The sequence below is a fragment of the Oncorhynchus nerka genome, linkage group LG2 (assembly GCF_034236695.1).
Source record: "Oncorhynchus nerka isolate Pitt River linkage group LG2, Oner_Uvic_2.0, whole genome shotgun sequence".
NCBI lineage: Eukaryota > Metazoa > Chordata > Actinopteri > Salmoniformes > Salmonidae > Oncorhynchus > Oncorhynchus nerka.
In genome coordinates, this window is record NC_088397.1 from 94,615,107 (window position 1) to 94,637,346 (window position 22,240).

The window sequence follows — 22,240 nt, forward strand, 5'->3', positions numbered from 1 at the left end:
AAGCTGTGGTAAGGTAGTTGTGGTAAAATAAGGTAAAGCTGTGTAAGGTTAAGTTGTGGTAAGGTAAAGCTGTGGTAAGGTAAAGCTGTGGTAAGGTAAGGTTAAGCTGTGGTAAGGTAAGGTTAAGCTGTGGTAAGGTTAAGTTGCGGTAAGGTTAAGTTGAGGTTTAAGCTGTGGTAAGGTTTAAGCTGTGTAAGGTTAAATTGTGGTAAGGTTAAGTTGTGGTAAGGTTAATCTGTGGTAAAGGTTAAGCTGTGGTAAGGTAAGGTTAAGCTGTGGTAAGGTTAAGTTGTGGTAAGGTTGAGTTGTGGTAAGGTTAAGTTGTGGTAAGGTTAAGTTGTGGTAAGGTAAGGTAGGGTTAAGCTGTGGTAAGGTTGTGGTAAATTAGGGTAAGGTAAGGTTAATCTGTGGTAAGGTTAAGCTGTGGTAAGGTAAGGTTAAGCTGTGGTAAGGTTAAGTTGTTAAGGTAAAGGTAAGGTTAAGCTGTGGTAAGGTAAGGTTAAGCTGTGGTAAAGTAAGGTTAAGCTGTGGTAAGGTTAAGTTGCGGTAAGGTTAAGTTGAGGTAAGGTTAAGCTGTGGTAAGGTTAAGCTGTGGTAAGGTAAGGTTACGCTGTGGTAAGGTTAAATTGTGGTAAGGTTAAGTTGTGGTAAGGTTAATATGTGGTAAGGTTAAGCTGTGGTAAGGTAAGGTTAAGCTGTGGTAAGGTTAAGTTGTGGTAAGGTTGAGTTGTGGTAAGGTTAAGTTGTGGTAAGGTTAAGTTGTGGTAAGGTAAGGTAGGGTTAAGCTGTGGTAAGGTTGTGGTAAGTTAGGGTAAGGTAAGGTTAATCTGTGGTAAGGTTAAGCTGTGGTAAGGTAAGGTTAAGCTGTGGTAAGGTTAAGTTGTGGTAAGGTTGAGTTGTGGTAAGGTTAAGTTGTGGTAAGGTTAAGTTGTGGTAAAAATAAGGTTAAGCTGTGGTAAGGTTGTGGTAAGTTAAGGTAAGGTAAGGTAAAGCTGTGGTAAGGTAAGGTTAAGCTGTGGTAAGGTTAAGTTGTGGTAAGGTAGGGTATGGTAAAGCTGTGGTAAGGTAAGGTAAAGCTGTGGTAAGGTAAGGGAAAGCTGTGGTAAGGTAAAGCTGTGGTAAGGTAGGTAAGGTAAAGCTGTGGTAAAAGTTGTGGTAAGGTTAAGCTGTGGTAAGGTTAAGTTGTGGTAAGGTAAAGTTGTGGTAAAATAAAGCTGTTAAGGTAAAGCTGTGGTAAGGTAAAGCTGTGGTAAGGTAAAGCTGTGGTAAGGTTAAGCTGTGGTAAGGTAAAGCTGTGTAAGGTAAAGCTGTGGTAAGGTTAAGTTGTGGTAAAGCTGTGGTAAGGTTAAGTTGTGGTAAGGTAAAGCTGTGGTAAGGTAAAGCTGTGGTAAAGGTAAAGTTGTGGTAAGGTAAAGTTGTGGTGAAAAGCTGTGGTAAGGTTAAGCTGTGGTAAGGTAAAGCTGTGGTAGGTAAAGCTGTGGTAAGGTAGGTAAAGCTGTGGTAAGGTAAAAAGGTAAAGTTGTGGTAAATAAAAGGTAAAGCTGTGGTAAGGCAAGGTAAAGCTGTGGTAAAAGTAAGGTTAAGCTGTGGTAAGGTAAAGTTGTGGTAAGTGGTAAGGTAAGGCAAAGCTGTGGTAAGGTAAGGTAAAGCTGTGGTAAGGTAAGGTAAGGTAAAGCTGTGGTAAGGTTAAGCTGTGGTAAGGTTAAGTTGTGGTAAGGTTGAGTTGTGGTAAGGTTAAGTTGTGGTAAGGTTAAGCTGTGGTAAGGTTAAGTTGTGGTAAGGTAAGGTAAGGTTAAGCTGTGGTAAGGTAAGGTTAAGCTGTGGTAAAGTAAGGTTAAGCTGTGGTAAGGTTAAGTTGCGGTAAGGTTAAGTTGAGGTAAGGTTAAGCTGTGGTAAGGTTAAGCTGTGGTAAGGTAAGGTTAAGCTGTGGTAAGGTTAAATTGTGGTAAGGTTAAGTTGTGGTAAGGTTAATCTGTGGTATGGTTAAGCTGTGGTAAGGTTAAGTTGTGGTAAGGTTGAGTTGTGGTAAGGTTAAGTTGTGGTAAGGTTAAGTTGTGGTAAGGTAAGGTAGGGTTAAGCTGTGGTAAGGTTGTGGTAAGTTAGGGTAAGGTAAGGTTAATCTGTGGTAAGGTTAAGCTGTGGTAAGGTAAGGTTAAGCTGTGGTAAGGTTAAGTTGTGGTAAGGTTGAGTTGTGGTAAGGTTAAGTTGTGGTAAGGTTAAGTTGTGGTAAGGTAAGGTTAAGCTGTGGTAAGGTTGTGGTAAGTTAAGGTAAGGTAAAGCTGTGGTAAGGTAAGGTTAAGCTGTGGTAAGGTTAAATTGTGGTAAGGTTAAGCTGTGGTAAGGTTAAGTTGTGGTAAGGTTAGCTGTGGTAAAGTTAAACTGTGGTAAGGTAGGTTGTGGTAAAATAAGGTTAAGCTGTGGTAAAATAAGGTTAAGCTGTGGTAAGGTGAGGTTAAGCTGTGGTAAGGTTAAGCTGTGGTAAGGTTAAGTTGTGGTAAGGTTAAGCTGTGGTAAAGTTAAGCTGTGGTAAGGTAGGTTGTGGTAAAATAAGGTTAAGCTGTGGTAAGGTAGGTTGTGGTAAAATAAGGTTAAGCTGTGGTAAGGTAGGTTGTGGTAAAATAAGGTAAAGCTGTGGTAAGGTTAAGTTGTGGTAAGGTAAAGCTGTGGTAAGGTAAAGCTGTGGTAAGGTAAGGTTAAGCTGTGGTAAGGTAAGGTTAAGCTGTGGTAAGGTTAAGTTGCGGTAAGGTTAAGTTGAGGTAAGGTTAAGCTGTGGTAAGGTAAGGTTAAGCTGTGGTAAGGTTAAGTTGTGGTAAGGTTGAGTTGTGGTAAGGTTAAGTTGTGGTAAGGTTAAGTTGTGGTAAGGTAAGGTTAAGCTGTGGTAAGGTTGTGGTAAGTTAAGGTAAGGTAAGGTAAAGCTGTGGTAAGGTAAGGTTAAGCTGTGGTAAGGTTAAATTGTGGTAAGGTTAAGCTGTGGTAAGGTTAAGTTGTGGTAAGGTTAGCTGTGGTAAAGTTAAACTGTGGTAAGGTAGGTTGTGGTAAAATAAGGTTAAGCTGTGGTAAAATAAGGTTAAGCTGTGGTAAGGTGAGGTTAAGCTGTGGTAAGGTTAAGCTGTGGTAAGGTTAAGCTGTGGTAAGGTTAAGTTGTGGTAAGGTTGAGTTGTGGTAAGGTTAAGTTGTGGTAAGGTTAAGTTGTGGTAAGGTAAGGTTAAGCTGTGGTAAGGTTGTGGTAAGTTAAGGTAAGGTAAGGTAAAGCTGTGGTAAGGTAAGGTTAAGCTGTGGTAAGGTTAAGTTGTGGTAAGGTAGGGTATGGTAAAGCTGTGGTAAGGTAAGGTAAAGCTGTGGTAAGGTAAGGGAAAGCTGTGGTAAGGTAAAGCTGTGGTAAGGTAGGTAAGGTAAAGCTGTGGTAAGGTTAAGTTGTGGTAAGGTTAAGCTGTGGTAAGGTTAAGTTGTGGTAAGGTAAAGTTGTGGTAAGGTAAAGCTGTGGTAAGGTAAAGCTGTGGTAAGGTAAAGCTGTGGTAAGGTTAAGCTGTGGTAAGGTAAAGCTGTGGTAAGGTAAAGCTGTGGTAAGGTTAAGTTGTGGTAAGGTTAAGCTGTGGTAAGGTTAAGTTGTGGTAAGGTAAAGCTGTGGTAAGGTAAAGCTGTGGTAAGGTAAAGTTGTGGTAAGGTAAGGTAAAGTTGTGGTGAGGTAAAGCTGTGGTAAGGTTAAGCTGTGGTAAGGTAAAGCTGTGGTAAGGTAAAGCTGTGGTAAGGTAGGTAAAGCTGTGGTAAGGTAAGGTAAAGTTGTGGTAAAGGTAAGGTAAAGCTGTGGTAAAATAAGGTTGTGGTAAGCTGTGGTAAGGTAAAGTTGTGGTAAGGTAAGGTAAAGTTGTGGTAAAGGTAAGGTAAGGTATATCTGTGGTAAGGTAAGGCAAAGCTGTGGTAAGGTAAGGTAAAGCTGTGGTAAGGTAAGGTAAGGTAAAGCTGTGGTAAGGTTAAGCTGTGGTAAGGTTAAGTTGTGGTAAGTTGTGGTAAGGTTAAGTTGTGGTAAGGTTAAGCTGTGGTAAGGTTAAAAGGTAAGGTAAGGTTAAGCTGTGGTATAAGGTTAAGCTGTGGTAAAGGTGTGGTAAGGTTAAGTTGTTTAAGTTGAGGTAAGGTTAAGCTGTGGTAAGGTTAAGCTGTAGTAAGGTAAGGTTAAGCTGTGGTAAGGTTAAATTGTGGTAAGGTTAAGTTGTGGTAAGGTTAATCTGTGGTATGGTTAAGCTGTAAGGTTAAGTTGTGGTAAGTTGAGTTGTGGTAAGGTTAAGTTGTGGTAAGGTTAAGTTGTGGTAAGGTAAGGTAAGCTGTGGTAAGGTTTGGTAAGTTAGGGTAAGGTAAGGTTAATCTGTGGTAAGGTTAAGCTGTGGTAAGGTAAGGTTAAGCTGTGGTAAGGTTAAGTTGTGGTAAGGTTGAGTTGTGGTAAGGTTAAGTTGTGGTAAGGTTAAGTTGTGGTAAGGTAAGGTTAAGCTGTGGTAAAAGTTAAGGTAAGGTAAGGTAAAGCTGTGGTAAGGTTTAAGCTGTGGTAAGGTTAAATTGTGGTAAGGTTAAGCTGTGGTAAGGTTAAGTTGTGGTAAGGTTAGCTGTGGTAAAGTTAAACTGTGGTAAGGTAGGTTGTGGTAAAATAAGGTTAAGCTGTGGTAAAATAAGGTTAAGCTGTGGTAAGGTGAGGTTAAGCTGTGGTAAGGTTAAGCTGTGGTAAGGTTAAGTTGTGGTAAGGTTAGCTGTGGTAAAGTTAAACTGTGGTAAGGTAGGTTGTGGTAAAATAAGGTTAAGCTGTGGTAAAATAAGGTTAAGCTGTGGTAAGGTGAGGTTAAGCTGTGGTAAGGTTAAGCTGTGGTAAGGTTAAGTTGTGGTAAGGTTAAGCTGTGGTAAAGTTAAGCTGTGGTAAGGTAGGTTGTGGTAAAATAAGGTTAAGCTGTGGTAAGGTAGGTTGTGGTAAAATAAGGTTAAGCTGTGGTAAGGTAGGTTGTGGTAAAATAAGGTAAAGCTGTGGTAAGGTTAAGTTGTGGTAAGGTAAAGCTGTGGTAAGGTAAAGCTGTGGTAAGGTAAGGTTAAGCTGTGGTAAGGTAAGGTTAAGTTCGGTAAGGTTAAAGTTGAGGTAAGGTTAAGCTGTGGTAAGGTAAGGTTAAGCTGTGGTAAGGTTAAGTTAAGGTTAAGTTGTGGTAAGGTTAATCTGTGGTAAGGTTAAGCTGTGGTAAGGTAAGGTTAAGCTGTGGTAAGGTTAAGTTGTGGTAAGGTTGAGTTGTGGTAAGGTTAAGTTGTGGTAAGGTTAAGTTGTGGTAAGGTAAGGTAGGGTTAAGCTGTGGTAAGGTTGTGGTAAATTAGGGTAAGGTAAGGTTAATCTGTGGTAAGGTTAAGCTGTGGTAAGGTAAGGTTAAGCTGTGGTAAGGTTAAGTTGTGGTAAGGTAAGGTAAGTTAAGCTGTGGTAAGGTAAGGTTAAGCTGTGGTAAAGTAAGGTTAAGCTGTGTAAGGTTAAGGTTTAAGTTGAGGTAAGGTTAAGCTGTGGTAAGGTTAAGTGTGGTAAGGTAAGGTTAAGCTGTGGTAAGGTTAAATTGTGTTTAAGTTGTGGTAAGGTTAATATGTGGTAAAGGTTAAGCTGTGGTAAGGTAAGGTTAAGCTGTTAAGGTTAAGTTGTGGTAAGGTAAGGTAGGGTTAAGCTGTGGTAAGGTTGTGGTAAATTAGGGTAAGGTAAGGTTAATCTGTGGTAAGGTTAAGCTGTGGTAAGGTAGTTAAGCTGTTAAGGTTAAGTTGTGGTAAGGTAAGGTAAGGTTAAGCTGTGGTAAAAGGTGGAGGTTAAGTGTGGTAAAGGTTAAGCTGTTAAGGTTAAGTTGCGTAAGGTTAAGTTGAGGTAAGGTTAAGCTGTGGTAAGGTTAAGCTGTGGTAAGGTAAGTTAAGCTGTGGTAAGGTTAAATTGTGGTAAGGTTAAGTTGTGGTAAGGTTAATATGTGGTAAGGTTAAGCTGTGGTAAGGTAAGGTTAAGCTGTGGTAAGGTTAAGTTGTGGTAAGGTTGAGTTGTGGTAGGTTAAGTTGTGGTAAGGTTAAGTTGTGTAAAAGGTAGGGTTAAGCTGTGGTAAGGTTGTGGTAAGTTAGGGTAATCTAGTAAATTAATCTGTGGTAAGGTTAAGCTGTGGTAAGGTGGTTAAGCTGTGGTAAGGTTAAGTTGTGGTAAGGTTGAGTTGTGGTAAGGTTAAGTTGTGGTAAGGTTAAGTTGTGTAAAATAAGGTTAAGCTGTGGTAAGGTTGTGGTAAGTTAAGGTAAGGTAAGGTAAAGCTGTGGTAAGGTAAAAATTAAGCTGTGGTAAGGTTAAGTTGTGGTAAGGTAGGGTATGGTAAAGCTGTGGTAAGGTAAGGTAAAGCTGTGGTAAGGTAAGGTTAAAGCTGTGGTAAGGTAAAGCTGTGGTAAGGTAGGTAAGGTAAAGCTGTGGTAAGGTTAAGTTGTGGTAAGGTTAAGCTGTGGTAAGGTTAAGTTGTGGTAAAGGTAAAGTTGTGGTAAGGTAAAGCTGTGGTAAGGTAAAGCTGTGGTAAGGTAAAGCTGTGGTAAAATAAAGCTGTGGTAAGGTTAAGCTGTGGTAAGGTAAAGCTGTGGTAAGGTAAAGCTGTGGTAAGGTTAAGTTGTGGTAAGGTTAAGCTGTGGTAAGGTTAAGTTGTGGTAAAAAGCTGTGGTAAGGTAAAGCTGTGGTAAGGTAAAGTTGTGGTAAAATAAGGTAAAGTTGTGGTGAGGTAAAGCTGTGGTAAGGTTAAGCTGTGGTAAGGTAAAGCTGTGGTAAGGTAAAGCTGTGGTAAGGTTAAAGCTGTGGTAAAATAAGGTGTGGTAAGGCAAGGTAAAGCTGTGGTAAGGTAAGGTTAAGCTGTGGTAAGGTAAAGTTGTGGTAAGGTAAGGTAAAGTTGTGGTAAAATAAGGTATATCTGTGGTAGTCTGTGGTAAGGTAAGGTAAGGTAAAGCTGTGGTAAGGTTAAGCTGTGGTAAGGTTAAGTTGTGGTAGGTTGAGTTGTGGTAAGGTTAAGTTGGTAAAGGTTAAGCTGTGGTAAGGTTAAGTTGTGGTAAGGTAAAGGTAAGGTTAAGCTGTGGTAAAAGCTGTGGTAAAAGTAAGGTTAAGCTGTGTAAGAGTTAAGTTGCGGTAAGGTTAAGTTGAGGTAAGGTTAAGCTGTGGTAAGGTTAAGCTGTGGTAAGGTAAGGTTAAGCTGTGGTAAGGTTAAATTGTGGTAAGGTTAAGTTGTGGTAAGGTTAATCTGTGGTATGGTTAAGCTGTGGTAAGGTTAAGTTGTGGTAAGGTTGAGTTGTGGTAAGGTTAAGTTGTGGTAAGGTTAAGTTGTGGTAAGGTAAGGTAGGGTTAAGCTGTGGTAAGGTTGTGGTAAGTTAGGGTAAGGTAAGGTTAATCTGTGGTAAGGTTAAGCTGTGGTAAGGTAAGGTTAAGCTGTGGTAAGGTTAAGTTGTGGTAAGGTTGAGTTGTGGTAAGGTTAAGTTGTGGTAAAGTTGTGGTAAGGTAAGGTTAAGCTGTGGTAAGGTTGTGGTAAGTTAAGGTAAGGTAAAGCTGTGGTAAGGTAAGGTTAAGCTGTGGTAAGGTTAAATTGTGGTAAGGTTAAGCTGTGGTAAGGTTAAGTTGTGGTAAGGTTAGCTGTGGTAAAGTTAAACTGTGGTAAGGTAGGTTGTGGTAAAATAAGGTTAAGCTGTGGTAAAATAAGGTTAAGCTGTGGTAAGGTGAGGTTAAGCTGTGGTAAGGTTAAGCTGTGGTAAGGTTAAGTTGTGGTAAGGTTAAGCTGTGGTAAAGTTAAGCTGTGGTAAGGTAGGTTGTGGTAAAATAAGGTTAAGCTGTGGTAAGGTAGGTTGTGGTAAAATAAGGTTAAGCTGTGGTAAGGTAGGTTGTGGTAAAATAAGGTAAAGCTGTGGTAAGGTTAAGTTGTGGTAAAGGTAAAGCTGTGGTAAGGTAAAGCTGTGGTAAAGGTAAAGGTTAAGCTGTGGTAAGGTAAGGTTAAGCTGTGGTAAGGTTAAGTTGCGGTGGTTAAGTTGAAAGGTTAAGCTGTGGTAAGGTAAGGTTAAGCTGTGGTAAGGTTAAATTGTGGTAAGGTTAAGTTGTGGTAAGGTTAATCTGTGGTAAGGTTAAGCTGTGGTAAGGTAAGGTTAAGCTGTGGTAAGGTTAAGTTGTGGTAAGGTTGAGTTGTGGTAAGGTTAAGTTGTGGTAAGGTTAAGTTGTGGTAAGGTAAGGTAGGGTTAAGCTGTGGTAAGGTTGTGGTAAATTAGGGTAAGGTAAGGTTAATCTGTGGTAAGGTTAAGCTGTGGTAAGGTAAGGTTAAGCTGTGGTAAGGTTAAGTTGTGGTAAGGTAAGGTAAGGTTAAGCTGTGGTAAGGTAAGGTTAAGCTGTGGTAAAGTAAGGTTAAGCTGTGGTAAGGTTAAGTTGCGGTAAGGTTAAGTTGAGGTAAGGTTAAGCTGTGGTAAGGTTAAGCTGTGGTAAATTAAGCTGTGGTAAGGTTAAATTGTGGTAAGGTTAAGTTGTGGTAAGGTTAATATGTGGTAAGGTTAAGCTGTGGTAAGGTAAGGTTAAGCTGTGGTAAGGTTAAGTTGTGGTAAGGTTGAGTTGTGGTAAGGTTAAGTTGTGGTAAGGTTAAGTTGTGGTAAGGTAAGGTAGGGTTAAGCTGTGGTAAGGTTGTGGTAAGTTAGGGTAAGGTAAGGTTAATCTGTGGTAAGGTTAAGCTGTGGTAAGGTAAGGTTAAGCTGTGGTAAGGTTAAGTTGTGGTAAGGTTGAGTTGTGGTAAGGTTAAGTTGTGGTAAGGTTAAGTTGTGGTAAGGTAAGGTTAAGCTGTGGTAAGGTTGTGGTAAGTTAAGGTAAGGTAAGGTAAAGCTGTGGTAAGGTAAGGTTAAGCTGTGGTAAGGTTAAGTTGTGGTAAGGTTAAGTTGTGGTAAGGTTAAGTTGTGGTAAGGTTAGCTGTGGTAAAGTTAAACTGTGGTAAGGTTAAGCTGTGGTAAGGTTAAGCTGTGGTAAGGTTAAGCTGTGGTAAAGTTAAGCTGTGGTAAGGTAGGTTGTGGTAAAATAAGGTTAAGCTGTGGTAAAATAAGGTTAAGCTGTGGTAAGGTGAGGTTAAGCTGTGGTAAGGTTAAGCTGTGGTAAGGTTAAGTTGTGGTAAGGTTAAGCTGTGGTAAAGTTAAGCTGTGGTAAGGTAGGTTGTGGTAAAATAAGGTTAAGCTGTGGTAAGGTAGGTTGTGGTAAAATAAGGTTAAGCTGTGGTAAGGTAGGTTGTGGTAAAATAAGGTAAAGCTGTGGTAAGGTTAAGTTGTGGTAAGGTAAAGCTGTGGTAAGGTAAAGCTGTGGTAAGGTAAGGTTAAGCTGTGAAAGGTTAAGCTGTGGTAAGGTTAAGTTGCGGTAAGGTTAAGTTGAGGTAAGGTTAAGCTGTGGTAAGGTAAGGTTAAGCTGTGGTAAGGTTAAATTGTGGTAAGGTTAAGTTGTGGTAAGGTTAATCTGTGGTAAGGTTAAGCTGTGGTAAGGTAAGGTTAAGCTGTGGTAAGGTTAAGTTGTGGTAAGGTTGAGTTGTGGTAAGGTTAAGTTGTGGTAAGGTTAAGTTGTGGTAAGGTTGAGTTGTGGTAAGGTTAAGTTGTGGTAAGGTTAAGTTGTGGTAAGGTAAGGTAGGGTTAAGCTGTGGTAAGGTTGTGGTAAATTAGGGTAAGGTAAGGTTAATCTGTGGTAAGGTTAAGCTGTGGTAAGGTAAGGTTAAGCTGTGGTAAGGTTAAGTTGTGGTAAGGTTGAGTTGTGGTAAGGTTAAGTTGTGGTAAGGTTAAGTTGTGGTAAGGTAAGGTAGGGTTAAGCTGTGGTAAGGTTGTGGTAAGTTAGGGTAAGGTAAGGTTAATCTGTGGTAAGGTTAAGCTGTGGTAAGGTAAGGTTAAGCTGTGGTAAGGTAAGGTTAAGCTGTGGTAAGGTTAAGTTGTGGTAAGGTTAAGTTGTGGTAAGGTTAAGTTGTGGTAAGGTTAGCTGTGGTAAAGTTAAACTGTGGTAAGGTTAAGCTGTGGTAAGGTTAAGCTGTGGTAAGGTTAAGTTAAGCTGTGGTAAGGTTAAGCTGTGGTAAGGTTAAGCTGTGGTAAATTAAGGTAAGGTAAAGCTGTGGTAAGGTTAAGCTGTGGTAAGGTTAAATTGTGGTAAAGTTAAGCTGTGGTAAGGTAGGTTGTGGTAAAATAAGGTTAAGCTGTGGTAAAATAAGGTTAAGCTGTGGTAAGGTGAGGTTAAGCTGTGGTAAGGTTAAGCTGTGGTAAGGTTAAGTTGTGGTAAGGTTAAGCTGTGGTAAAGTTAAGCTGTGGTAAGGTAGGTTGTGGTAAAATAAGGTTAAGCTGTGGTAAGGTAGGTTGTGGTAAAATAAGGTTAAGCTGTGGTAAGGTAGGTTGTGGTAAAATAAGGTTAAGTTGTGGTAAGGTGAGGTTAAGGTCACCCTCTAGGTCACAGCTAGAACCACGCTCCTCCACACTGCAGCAGCATTGGGTGCATGCCTTCCTGATTTCTGTGTTATTCTACATCTATATGTTGTCTGTATATTCTGTTTATCATCATTAAAAAAACCTTCCTTAATATTCTGTGGTGTGTGTGTGTTTTTATATCGTCAGGGTTAAATTACCTCCAGGAATGTGGGATGAATCCAGAGCAGATCCCTTTACATGACAGACACGTCGCGCCCCTCACCCCTGGAAACACTGGCTGCTGCCCCACACACATCTGGAAATAGAGGGGCAAGAAGGGCAATGAAAGGAAAGGAAAGGGAGGGGAAGGAAGGAAGGAAGGAAGGAAGGAAGGAAGGAAGGAAGGAAGGAAGGAAGGAAGGAAGGAAGGAAGGAAGGAAGGAAGGAAAGGAAAGGAAAGGGGATGGAAGGAAAGGGAGGGGGAAGGAAGGAAGGAAGGAAGGAAGGAAGGAAGGAAGGAAGGAAGGAAGGAAGGAAGGAAGGAAAAGGAAAGGAAGGAAGGAAGGAAGGAAAGGAAGGAAGGAAAGGAAGGGAAGGAAAGGAAGGAAAAGGAAGGAAGGAAGGAAGGAAGGAAGGAAGGAAGGAAGGAAGGAAGGAAGGAAGGAAGGAAGGAAGGAAGGAAGGAAGGGAGGAAGGAAGGAAGGAAAGGAAAGGAAGGAAGGAAGGGATGGAAGGAAAGGAAGGAAGGAAAGGGGAAAGGAAGGAAGGAAGGAAGGAAGGAAGGAAGGAAGGAAGGAAGGAAGGAAGGAAGGAAGGAAGAAGGAAGGAAGGAAGGAAAGGAAAGGGGATGGAAGGAAAGGGAGGGGAAGGAAAGGAAGGAAGGAAGGAAGGAAGGAAGGAAGGAAGGAAGGAAGGAAGGAAGGAAGGAAGGAAGGAAGGGAAAGGAAAGGAAGGAAGGATGGAAGGAAGGAAGGAAGGAAGGAAGGAAAAGGAAGGAAGGAAGGAAGGAAGGAAGGAAGGAAGGAAGGAAGGAAGGAAGGAAGGAAGGAAAGGAAAGGGGATGGAAGGAAAGGAAAGAAAAGGATAGGGAGGGAAGGAAGGAAAGGAAAGGAAAGGAAAGGAAAGGGAGGGGAAGGGGAAGGAAGGAAGGAAAGGAAAGGAAGGAAGGAAAGGAAAGGGAGGGGAAGGGGAAGGAAGGAAGGAAAGGAAAGGGAGGGGAAGGGGAAGGAAGAGGAAAGGGATGGAAGGAAAGGAAAGGAAAGGGGGAAGGAAGGAAGGAAGGAAGGAAAGGGACAATGATTAGACAAGGAACACAGAGAGGTAAACACTCAACAGCCTCAGAGCCCTTTGGCTCTTTTCCCCCAAATCCAAACACACTGAATAACACCAAGGCTCTATACTGTATAATACCAAGACGCTATACTGTATAATACCAAGACGCTATACTGTATAATACCAAGACTCTATACTGTATAATACCAAGGCTCTACACTGTATAATACCAAGGCTCTATACTGTATAATACCAAGGCTCTACACTGTATAATACCAAGGCTCTATACTGTATAATACCAAGGCTCTACACTGTATAATACCAAGGCTCTACACTGAATAACACCAAGGCTCTACACTATATAATACCAAGGCTATAAACTGTATAATACCAAGGCTCTACACTGTATAATACCAAGGCTCTACACTGTATAATACCAAGGCTCTACACTGAATAACACCAAGGCTCTACACTATATAATACCAAGGCTATAAACTGTATAATACCAAGGCTCTACACTGTATAATACCAAGGCTCTACACTGTATAATACCAAGGCTATAAACTGTATAATACCAAGGCTATAAACTGTATAATACCAAGGCTATACACTGTATAATACCAAGGCTCTACACTGTATAACACCAAGGCTATAAACTGCATAATACCAAGGCTATACACTGTATAATACCAAGGCTATAAACTGTATAATACAAAGGCTATAAACTGTATAATACCAAGGCTGTACACTGTATAATACCAAGACTCTATACTGTATAATACCAAGACTCTATACTGTATAATACCAAGACTCTATACTGTATAATACCAAGACTCTATACTGTATAATACCAAGACTGTATACTGTATAATACCAAGGCTCTACACTGTATAATACCAAGGCTCTATACTGTATAATACCAAGGCTCTACACTGTATAATACCAAGGCTCTATACTGTATAATACCAAGGCTCTACACTGTATAATACCAAGGCTATAAACTGTATAATACCAAGGCTCTACACTGTATAATACCAAGGCTATAAACTGTATAATACCAAGGCTCTACACTGTATAATACCAAGGCTCTACACTGTATAATACCAAGGCTCTACACTGTATAACACCAAGGCTATAAACTGTATAATACCAAGGCTCTACACTGTATAATACCAAGGCTCTACACTGTATAATACCAAGGCTCTACACTGTATAATACCAAGGCTATAAACTGTATAATACCAAGGCTATAAACTGTATAATACCAAGGCTCTACACTGTATAATACCAAGGCTATAAACTGTATAATACCAAGGCTATAAACTGTATAATACCAAGGCTCTACACTGTATAATACCAAGGCTATACACTGTATAATACCAAGGCTCTATACTGTATAATACCAATACTCTATACTGTATAATACCAAGACTCTATACTGTATAATACCAAGGCTATAAACTGTATAATACCAAGACTCTATACCGTATAATACCAAGACTCTATACTGTATAATACCAAGGCGCTATACTGTATAATACCAAGGCTCTACATGGTATAATACCAAGGCTCTACACTGTATAATACCAAGGCTCTATACTGTATAATACCAAGGCTATAAACTCTATAATACCAAGGCTCTATACTGTATAATACCAAGGCTCTATACTGTATAATACCAAGGTTATAAACTGTATAATAACAAGGCTCTATACTGTATAATACCAAGGCTATAAACTGTATAATACCAAGGCTCTATACTGTATAATACCAAGGCTCTACACTGAATAACACCAAGGCTCTATACTGTATAATACCAAGGCTCTATACTGTATAATACCAAGGCTCTACACTGAATAACACCAAGGCTCTATACTGTATAATACCAAGGCTCTACACTGAATAACACCAAGGCTCTATACTTTATAATACCAAGGCTCTATACTGTATAATACCAAGGCTCTACACTGAATAACACCAAGGCTCTACACTGAATAATACCAAGGCTCTACACTGAATAACACCAAGGCTCTACACTGAATAACACCAAGGCTCTACACTGAATAACACCAAGGCTCTACACTGAATAACACCAAGGCTCTTCCTGATCTGCCGTGTTCATTTGATCCCTCTTTTGCCAGAGAATGTTTTCCTCCTCAACAGGAAAAGGAATGTGACGGCCCATTCAGATCCTGTGATGCTGCAGGACTGATTCTCTCCTGTGACCAAAGGGGTCACATTAAGATGCCACATCTGTAGATAGATGCACTGGCTACCACAACAATGACACACAGACAGGGACACACAGACAGGGACACACAGACAGGGACACACAGACAGGGACACACAGACAGGGACACACAGACAACATTTCTAGACAAACTAGACAAACCCTGCCTCAAGACACAGACAGTGACACACAAACCCTGCCTCGAGACACAGACAGTGACACACAAACCCTGCCTCGAGACACAGACTGACACACAAACCCTGCCTCGAGACACAGACAGTGACACACAAACCCTGCCTCGAGACACAGACAGTGACACACAAACCCTGCCTCGAGACACAGACAGTGACACACAAACACTGCCTCGAGACACAGACAGTGACACACAAACCCTGCCTCGAGACACAGACAGTGACACAGACAACATTTCTAGACAAGCTAGACAAACCCTGCCTCGAGACACAGACTGACACACAAACCCTGCCTCAAGACACAGACAGTGACACACAAACCCTGCCTCGAGACACAGACAGTGACACACAAACCCTGCCTCGAGACACAGACAGTGACACACAAACCCTGCCTCAAGACAGTGACACACAAACCCTGCCTCGAGACACAGACACACAAATACAGGTGTGCAGGACGAGCAGTGTAGTTATATCACAGATCACAGATTCGTTGCGATGGTACTTTCCCACGACAAGAATGATGTCATTGCTAAAAAAAAAAGAAGCTATTCATGACTACTCACTGTTGAGACAATAAAATGTAAAAGATTACATCTATCAGATTACATCTATCAGATTACATCTAACAGATTACATCTAACAGATTACATCTATCAGATTACATCTATCAGATTACATCTATCAGATTACATCTATCAGATTAAATCTATCAGATTAAATCTAACAGTAACTTGAAACCACAGAGGAAAAACTGTCAAAAACTCAGTGTCCTGTGTTATCCTCCTGCAGCGTGTGTTCTGTGTGTGTGTGTGTGTGTGTGTGTGTGTGTGTGTGTGTGTGTGTGTGTGTGTGTGTGTGTGTGTGTGTGTGTGTGTGTGTGTGTGTGTGTGTGTGTGTGTGTGTGTGTGTGGTCTCTGAGTCTGAGCCAAGAGTCATAACAACCTCATGAATGAAGGGCTCAGAAAGATCACACTGTAACAAATCGGTGTCTTAAAGATGTTTATTTTAACTTGAGACCTGAGCCAAGGTTCTCTCTCTCTATATTGGAGAAAGCCTGAAGGGGCGGGGGGGTTCCTAGTCTGACAGAAAATACAATGGCCTGTATTCACAAAGCCTGTATTCACAAAGCCTGTATTCACAAAGCCTGTATCCACAAAGCCGGTATCCACAAAGCCGGTATCAACACAAAGCCAGTATCCAAAAAGCCAGTATCAACACAAAGCCGGTATCAACACAAAGCCGGTATCCACACAAAGCCGGTATCAACACAAAGCCGGTATCAACACAAAGCCGGTATCAACACAAAGCCGGTATTCACAAAGCCGGTATCCACAAAGCCGGTATCAACAAAGCCGGTATCAACACAAAGCCGGTATCAACAAAGCCGGTATCAACACAAAGCCGGTATCAACAAAGCCGGTATCCACAAAGCCGGTATCAACACAAAGCCGGTATCAACACAAAGCCGGTATCCACACAAAGCCGGTATCCACACAAAGCCTGTATTCACAAAGCCGGTATCCACAAAGCCGGTATCCACAAAGCCGGTATCAACACAAAGCCGTTATCAACACAAAGCCGGTATCAACACAAAGCCGGTATCCACACAAAGCCGGTATCAACACAAAGCCGGTATCAACACAAAGCCGGTATCAACACAAAGCCGGTATTCACAAAGCCGGTATCCACAAAGCCGGTATCAACACAAAGCCGGTATCAACACAAAGCCGGTATCAACACAAAGCCAGTATCCACAAAGCCGGTATCAACACAAAGCCAGTATCCACAAAGCCGGTATCAACACAAAGCCGGTATCAACACAAAGCCGGTATCAACACAAAGCCGGTATCAACACAAAGCCAGTATCAACACAAAGCCAGGTATCCACAAAGCCGGTATCCACAAAGCCAGTATCCACAAAGCCAGTATCCACAAAGCCGGTATCCACAAAGCCAGTATCCACAAAGCCAGTATCCACAAAGCCAGTATCCACAAAGCCGGTATCAACACAAAGCCGGTATTCACAAAGCCGGTATCCACAAAGCGGTATCAACAAAGCCGGTATCCACAAAGCCGGTATCAACACAAAGCCGGTATCAACACAAAGCCGTTATCAACACAAAGCCAGTATCAACACAAAGCCGGTATCCACAAAGCCGGTATCCACAAAGCCGGTATCAACAAAGCCGGTATCAACACAAAGCTGATATCCACAGTCTGTATTCACAAAGCCAGTATCCACAAAGCCAGTATCAACACAAAGCCGGTATCAACACAAAGCCGGTATCAACACAAAGCCGGTATCCACAAAGCCGGTATCCACAAAGCCGGTATCCACAGTCTGTATTCACAAAGCCGGTATCCACAAAGCCTATTTAATTGATGTTATAAAGCCCTTTGGCATCACCAGTTGCCACAAAGTGCTTATACAGATACCCAAATGGAATCCTATTCCCTATATGGTGCACTATTTTAGACCAGAACTCATCAAAACAAATTGTATTTGTCACAGACACATGGTTAGCAGATGTTAATGAGAGTGTAGCGAAATGCTTGTGCTTCTAGTTCCGACAATGCAGTAATAACCAACGTGTAATCTAACTAACAATTCCACAACTACTGTCTTATACACAGTGTAAAGGGATAAAGAATATGTACATAAAGATATATGAATGAGTGATGGTACAGAGCGGCATAGGCAAGATGCAGTAGATGGTATCGAGTACAGAATATACATATGAGATGAGTAATGTAGGGTATGTAAACATTATGTTAAGTGGCATTGTTTAAAGTGGCTAGTGATGCATGTATTACATTAAGATGCAGTAGATGATATAGAGAACAGTATATACGTATACATATGAGATGAGTAATGTAGGGTATGTAAACATTATGTTAAGTGGCATAGTTTAAAGTGGCTAGTGATACATTTTTTACATAAATTTTTCCAACATTAAAGTGGCTGGAGTTGAGTCAGTGTGTTGGCAGCAGCCACTCAATGTTAGTGGTGGCTGTTTAACAGTCTGATGGCCTTGAGATAGAAGCTGTTTTTCAGTCTCTCGGTCCCAGCTTTGATGCACCTGTACTGACCTCGCCTTCTGGATGATAGCGGGGTGAACAGGCAGTGGCTCGGGTGGTTGTTGTCCTTGATGATCTTTATGGCCTTCCTGTGACATCGGGTGGTGTAGGTGTCCTGGAGGGCAGGTAGTTTGCCCCCGGTGATGCGTTGTGCAGACCTCACTACCCTCTGGAGAGCCTTACGATTGTGGGCGGAGCAGCTGCCGATGCTCTCGATTGTGCATCTGTAAAGGTTTGTGAGTGCTTTTGGTGACAAGCCGTATTTCTTCAGCCTCCTGAGTTTCTTCACCACGCTGTCTGTGTGGGTGGACCAATTCAGTTTGTCCGTGATGTGTACGCCGAGGAACTTAAAACTTACTACCCTCCTGTCGATGTGGATAGGGGGGTGCTACCTCTGCTGTTTCCTGAAGTCCACAATCATCTCCTTTGTTTTGTTGACATTGAGTGTGAGGTTATTTTCCTGGCACCACACTCCGAGGGCCCTCACCTCCTCTCCGTAGGCCTTCTGGGATAAGGATTGATTGAATATGTCCGTAAACACACCAGCCAGCTGGTCTGCGCATGCTCTGAGGACGGGGCTGGGGATGCCATCTGGGCCTGCAGCCTCTGGGCCTGCAGCCTTGGGGGTTAACACATTTAAATGTTTTACTCGTTGGCTGCAGTGAAGGAGAGCCCGCAGGTTTTGGTAGCGGACCGTGTCAGTGGCAATATAGTCTGTATTGTCCTCAAAGCGAGCAAAGAAGTTGTTTAGTCTGTCTGGGAGCAAGACATCCTGGTCTGTGACGGGGCTGGTTTTCTTTTTGTAATCCGTGATTGACTGTAGACCCTGCCACATACCTCGTGTCTGAGCCGTTGAATTGCGACTATTCTTTGTCTCTATACTGACGCTTAGCTTGTTTGATTGCCTTGCGGAGGGAATAGCTACACTGTTTCTATTCGGTCATGTTTCCGGTCACCTTGGCCTGATTAAAAGCAGTGGTTCGTGCTTTCAGTTTCAGGCGAATGCTGCCATCAATCCACAGTTTCTGGTTTGGGAATGTTTTAATAGTTGCTGTGGGTACGATATCGCCGATGCACTTGCTAATATACTCGCTCATCGAATCAGCGTATTCGTCAATGTTGTTTGACGCAATGCGGAACATATCGTGATCGAAGCAGTCTTGAAGCGTGGAATCAGATTGGTCGGACCAGCGTTGAACAGACCTGAGCGCGGGAGCTTCCTGTTTTAGTTTCTGTCTATAGGCAGGGAGCAACAGCTCCCTGCCTATAGTCGTGGTCAGCTTTTCTAAAAGGAGGGCCTTATATGCGTTGCGGAAGTTAGAATAACAATGATCCAGGGTTTTACCAGCCCTGGTAGCACAATGGATATGCTCTACGTAGGGAATAGGGTCCGTTTGGGACTCAGATAGAGAGACGGCGGACTGAAACAAGAGCAACACTATAAGCAGCACTTCTGTTCTGGAGGGTGTGTGGGTTGAAAACACCCTGTTGAATAGGCTAGACACACAGCATTAAAAACATTAGAGAACCTACACTAACTAGAGGGCAACCGTGGTACCAAATCCCTTTTATAATCCACAGCTAACAGCCTCCCTATTCCTCTCAGGCTAGTCCAGGCCAGTCCAGGCTGTAGTGACGCATCCCAAAATGGCAGCCTATTCCCTATACTGTATAGCGCACTACCAGAGCCCTATGGGACCAGCCCTATGGTAACAGCCCTATGGGACCAGCCCTATGGGACCAGCACTATGGCAACAGCCCTGTGGGAACAGCCCTGTGGCAACAGCCCTGTGGCAACAGCCCTGTGGGAACAGCCCTGTGGGAACAGCCCTGTGGGAACAGCCCTGTGGCAACGGCCCTGTGGGAACGGCCCTGTGGGAACGGCCCTGTGGCAACGGCCCTGTGGGAACGGCCCTGTGGGAACGGCCCTGTGGGAACGGCCCTGTGGGAACAGCCCTATGGCAATAGCCCTATGGGAACAGCCCTATGGGAACAGCCCTGTGGGAACAGCCCTGTGGGAACAGCCCTGTGGGAACAGCCCTGTGGGAACAGCCCTGTGGCAACAACCCTGTGGGAACAGCCCTGTGGGAACAGCCCTGTGGGAACAGCCCTATGGAACAGCCCTGTGGCAACAGCCCTGTGGGAACAGCCCTGTGGGAACAGCCCTGTGGCAACAGCCCTGTGGCAACAGCCCTGTGGGAACAGCCCTGTGGGAACAGCCCTGTGGGAACAGCCCTGTGGGAACAGCCCTGTGGGAACAGCCCTGTGGGAACAGCCCTGTGGAACAGCCCTGTGGCAACAGCCCTGTGGGAACAGCCCTATGGGAACAGCCCTGTGGCAACAGCCCTATGGGAACAGCCCTGTGGCAACAGCCCTATGGGAACAGCCCTGTGGCAACAGCCCTATGGGAACAGCCCTGTGGCAACAGCCCTATGGGAACAGCCCTGTGGGTCCTGGTCAAAAGGAGTTCACGACGAAGGGAATAGGATGCCGATTGAGTTGCAGTAAGTGTCTGAACAGTGATGGAAGAGGTCTGATAACCGCTGGGCAAGTAGAAGTATGTTTCAAGTGAGTGTTAGCAACGCAGGCAGGGTGAGGCAGCCACTTCTGATTGGCAGACTGTCTGACGTCTGTTACGCACTAATGGGACCTCTAAAGTCAACAAGAATCTGAACGAGCATGATGTTCACACAGATCTCTTATTATAATGATTATGTCACTACAAAAGAAGTGTGCTGTTGTATTAATCCTCTGTATAGTCAGTCGGTGGGATGTGTCAACGTGAAGAGAGTGAAGTGGTCGTTGACCTGGCCCTCTTCAGTTTAGATGGTATTAGACACACACACACACACACACACACACTTCAGTTTCCCACTCAGCACACTATTTGTCTTTTCTCTACACCCTAATGTGGTTGCAATGAAAGACCTTTTTTTGTTGTTTTTTTTTGTTTCCATGGCAACTCGATTTACGGCTAAATAGCGAGCATATCGCATATCTCAAATAGCAAGTTGATTGACTGGGTCATTGTTGCTCTATAAATCACACTTCTTTAAATGATATCCTGTAGAAAAACAGAAAAAGAGAAACAGAAAGAGAGAGACTAAGTATCAGTCCCTTATGGCACCCTATTCCCTTTATAGTGCACTACTTTTGACCAGAAGCCATAGGGCTCTGGTTAAAAGTAGTGCACTACATCGGGGTTTAGAGGTGTCATTAGGGAGGTAGCCTACAATACACAGGGAGGGAAAGCACAACAACGGGTATATTCAGGATAAACCATAAGAGACGGTCAAACTATTTCAGAGATGATTTAGAAAAAGGTTGTGGCTTAGTTTTGGTATTTATTTCCATGGTCTGTTCTCCATCTCTGTAGAATCTCACCATGGGACAGGTGATTGTTGAAGGGCCATTTTCAATATCAAACGAACATGAAATATTTTCTATACGTTAAAATGTCTTTCACCTCCTTCCAGTAAGAGTATGTAGCTTCGTAGGCGACCCCCTTGAATAAATTCACATAGAAATTTGAGTCATAGATCCGTTATTCTCCGTGAAAGCGAGTCTAGGAAGAGGTAGATCTGTTCTATGTGCTCTACTTCTACGATTATTTTTAGCCTGTGCTATGCATTCTAATGAGAAACCTTTCATCCCCAAACACACACAGTTGAGAGTGTTAACCTGTTACACTGTAACAGAGTACAGCAGTAGCAAACACACACAGCTGAATGTTAACATGTTACACTGTAACAGAGTACAGCAGTAGCAAACGTGACAGGAAATACAGAAGCGTATTCATTCATTCATTCATTTTCTGCTGATTTGCTACTATTTTTGTTACTTGTATTGGTTGAAAATGTAAAGAAAAAAAAAACACAGAAGTTAAATTAACTCCAAATCTGAGACACACAATAACGTATTCACAAGTGTGTTTCACTCACCTTCTCTATTCCTGAGGTCAAATCCATAGTGCTCAAGTTGAAGGGCTGAGATACAATTTCAAAGTGAAAGGTATTGGATAGCTCTCTCCTTTTCAGAGGACTGTGGACTCTCTGCTCCACATGAGTCTAACAGACAGCTTAAATGACTGGCTGGAGGGATTCCCTGGAACACTCATGCCAACCAATCACAGCAAATAAAAAAGAAAGAAAAAAAGAAATCCCACAACCAATAGAATTTAAGTGGTATTTTCCTTTTTCTCCTCCACCCAAATTGTGAACACCCATCCTCTGGAACAGAGAGACATGACGTCACCGAAGAGTGAGAACGCGATATCGGCCCCGAGGAATGTGCTGCTCACATCGGACCTGTCCCAAACAGTGCCCTGTTCCCTACATAGGAAGAGGCCGTCATTTGGAATGTAGACATCGTGGTGATCTCTTAGTTAAAAAGTTGGAGAGACGTTTCCTGTACTGTTAAACGGCTTTATTTGGCCTTTTTTAATGGAAGAGTGGGGTGATTCAGGCGTACGTAGACAAACCCACGCGCTGAAGTTAGAATGCGGGGGACGAGAACGACACAGTCAACCATACTTACTCTGGAATGTGGTAAGAATAATGAATCATTTCCACCGTGCTTTTAAAAACCGATGTGTGACGGGGCCAACGTTGCTTATACACCCAACAGAATATAAACATTGGTATGAAATAGGACACAATGTAAAGTAGAATTAGGGTTATAAGACAAAACAATATTTTTTTTTCTTCTTAATTACTAGATCTTACAGTCAATCCTGAAATCACACATACTTCAGAGAACATTCACTGAAATGGCACCTTTATCCTTTAGTACACCGTTTATCATCCGAGCCCTATGGGTCCCCTGGTCAAATGAAGGGCACTACATAGTAAATAGGTTGTCATTTCAGGAACAACCATTTTTAAACGTTTATCAAATACTGTCACCTATAGTCGAGGTTAACATTTTTTTTTTTTTAAATAATAATAAATAACACTCCCTTCATGACATCACTTTGCATTTCCTGAATAATTTATTTTACCTTTATTTAACTAGGCAAGTCAGTTAAGAACAAATTCTTATTTTCAATGACGGCCTAGGAACTGTGGGTTAACTGCCTGTT

At 42.5% G+C, this 22,240-nt stretch overlaps 1 protein-coding gene across 1 annotated transcript in view; it reads right to left on the reverse strand.

Annotated features, from left to right (window-relative positions):
- The window catches only part of LOC135561925 (LIM and cysteine-rich domains protein 1-like), a 41,245-nt gene extending 19,708 nt beyond the window's left edge, over positions 1 to 21,537 (reverse strand). The window contains exons 1-2 of the mRNA XM_065004365.1: positions 21,102 to 21,537; positions 10,608 to 10,705 (exon numbers count right to left, since the gene is read on the reverse strand). Of these exons, the coding sequence (XP_064860437.1) occupies positions 10,608 to 10,705; positions 21,102 to 21,128 (125 nt within the window). The 5' untranslated portion in view covers positions 21,129 to 21,537. The remainder of the gene's footprint in view (positions 1 to 10,607; positions 10,706 to 21,101) is intronic.
- Positions 21,538 to 22,240: the final 703 nt, after the last annotated feature.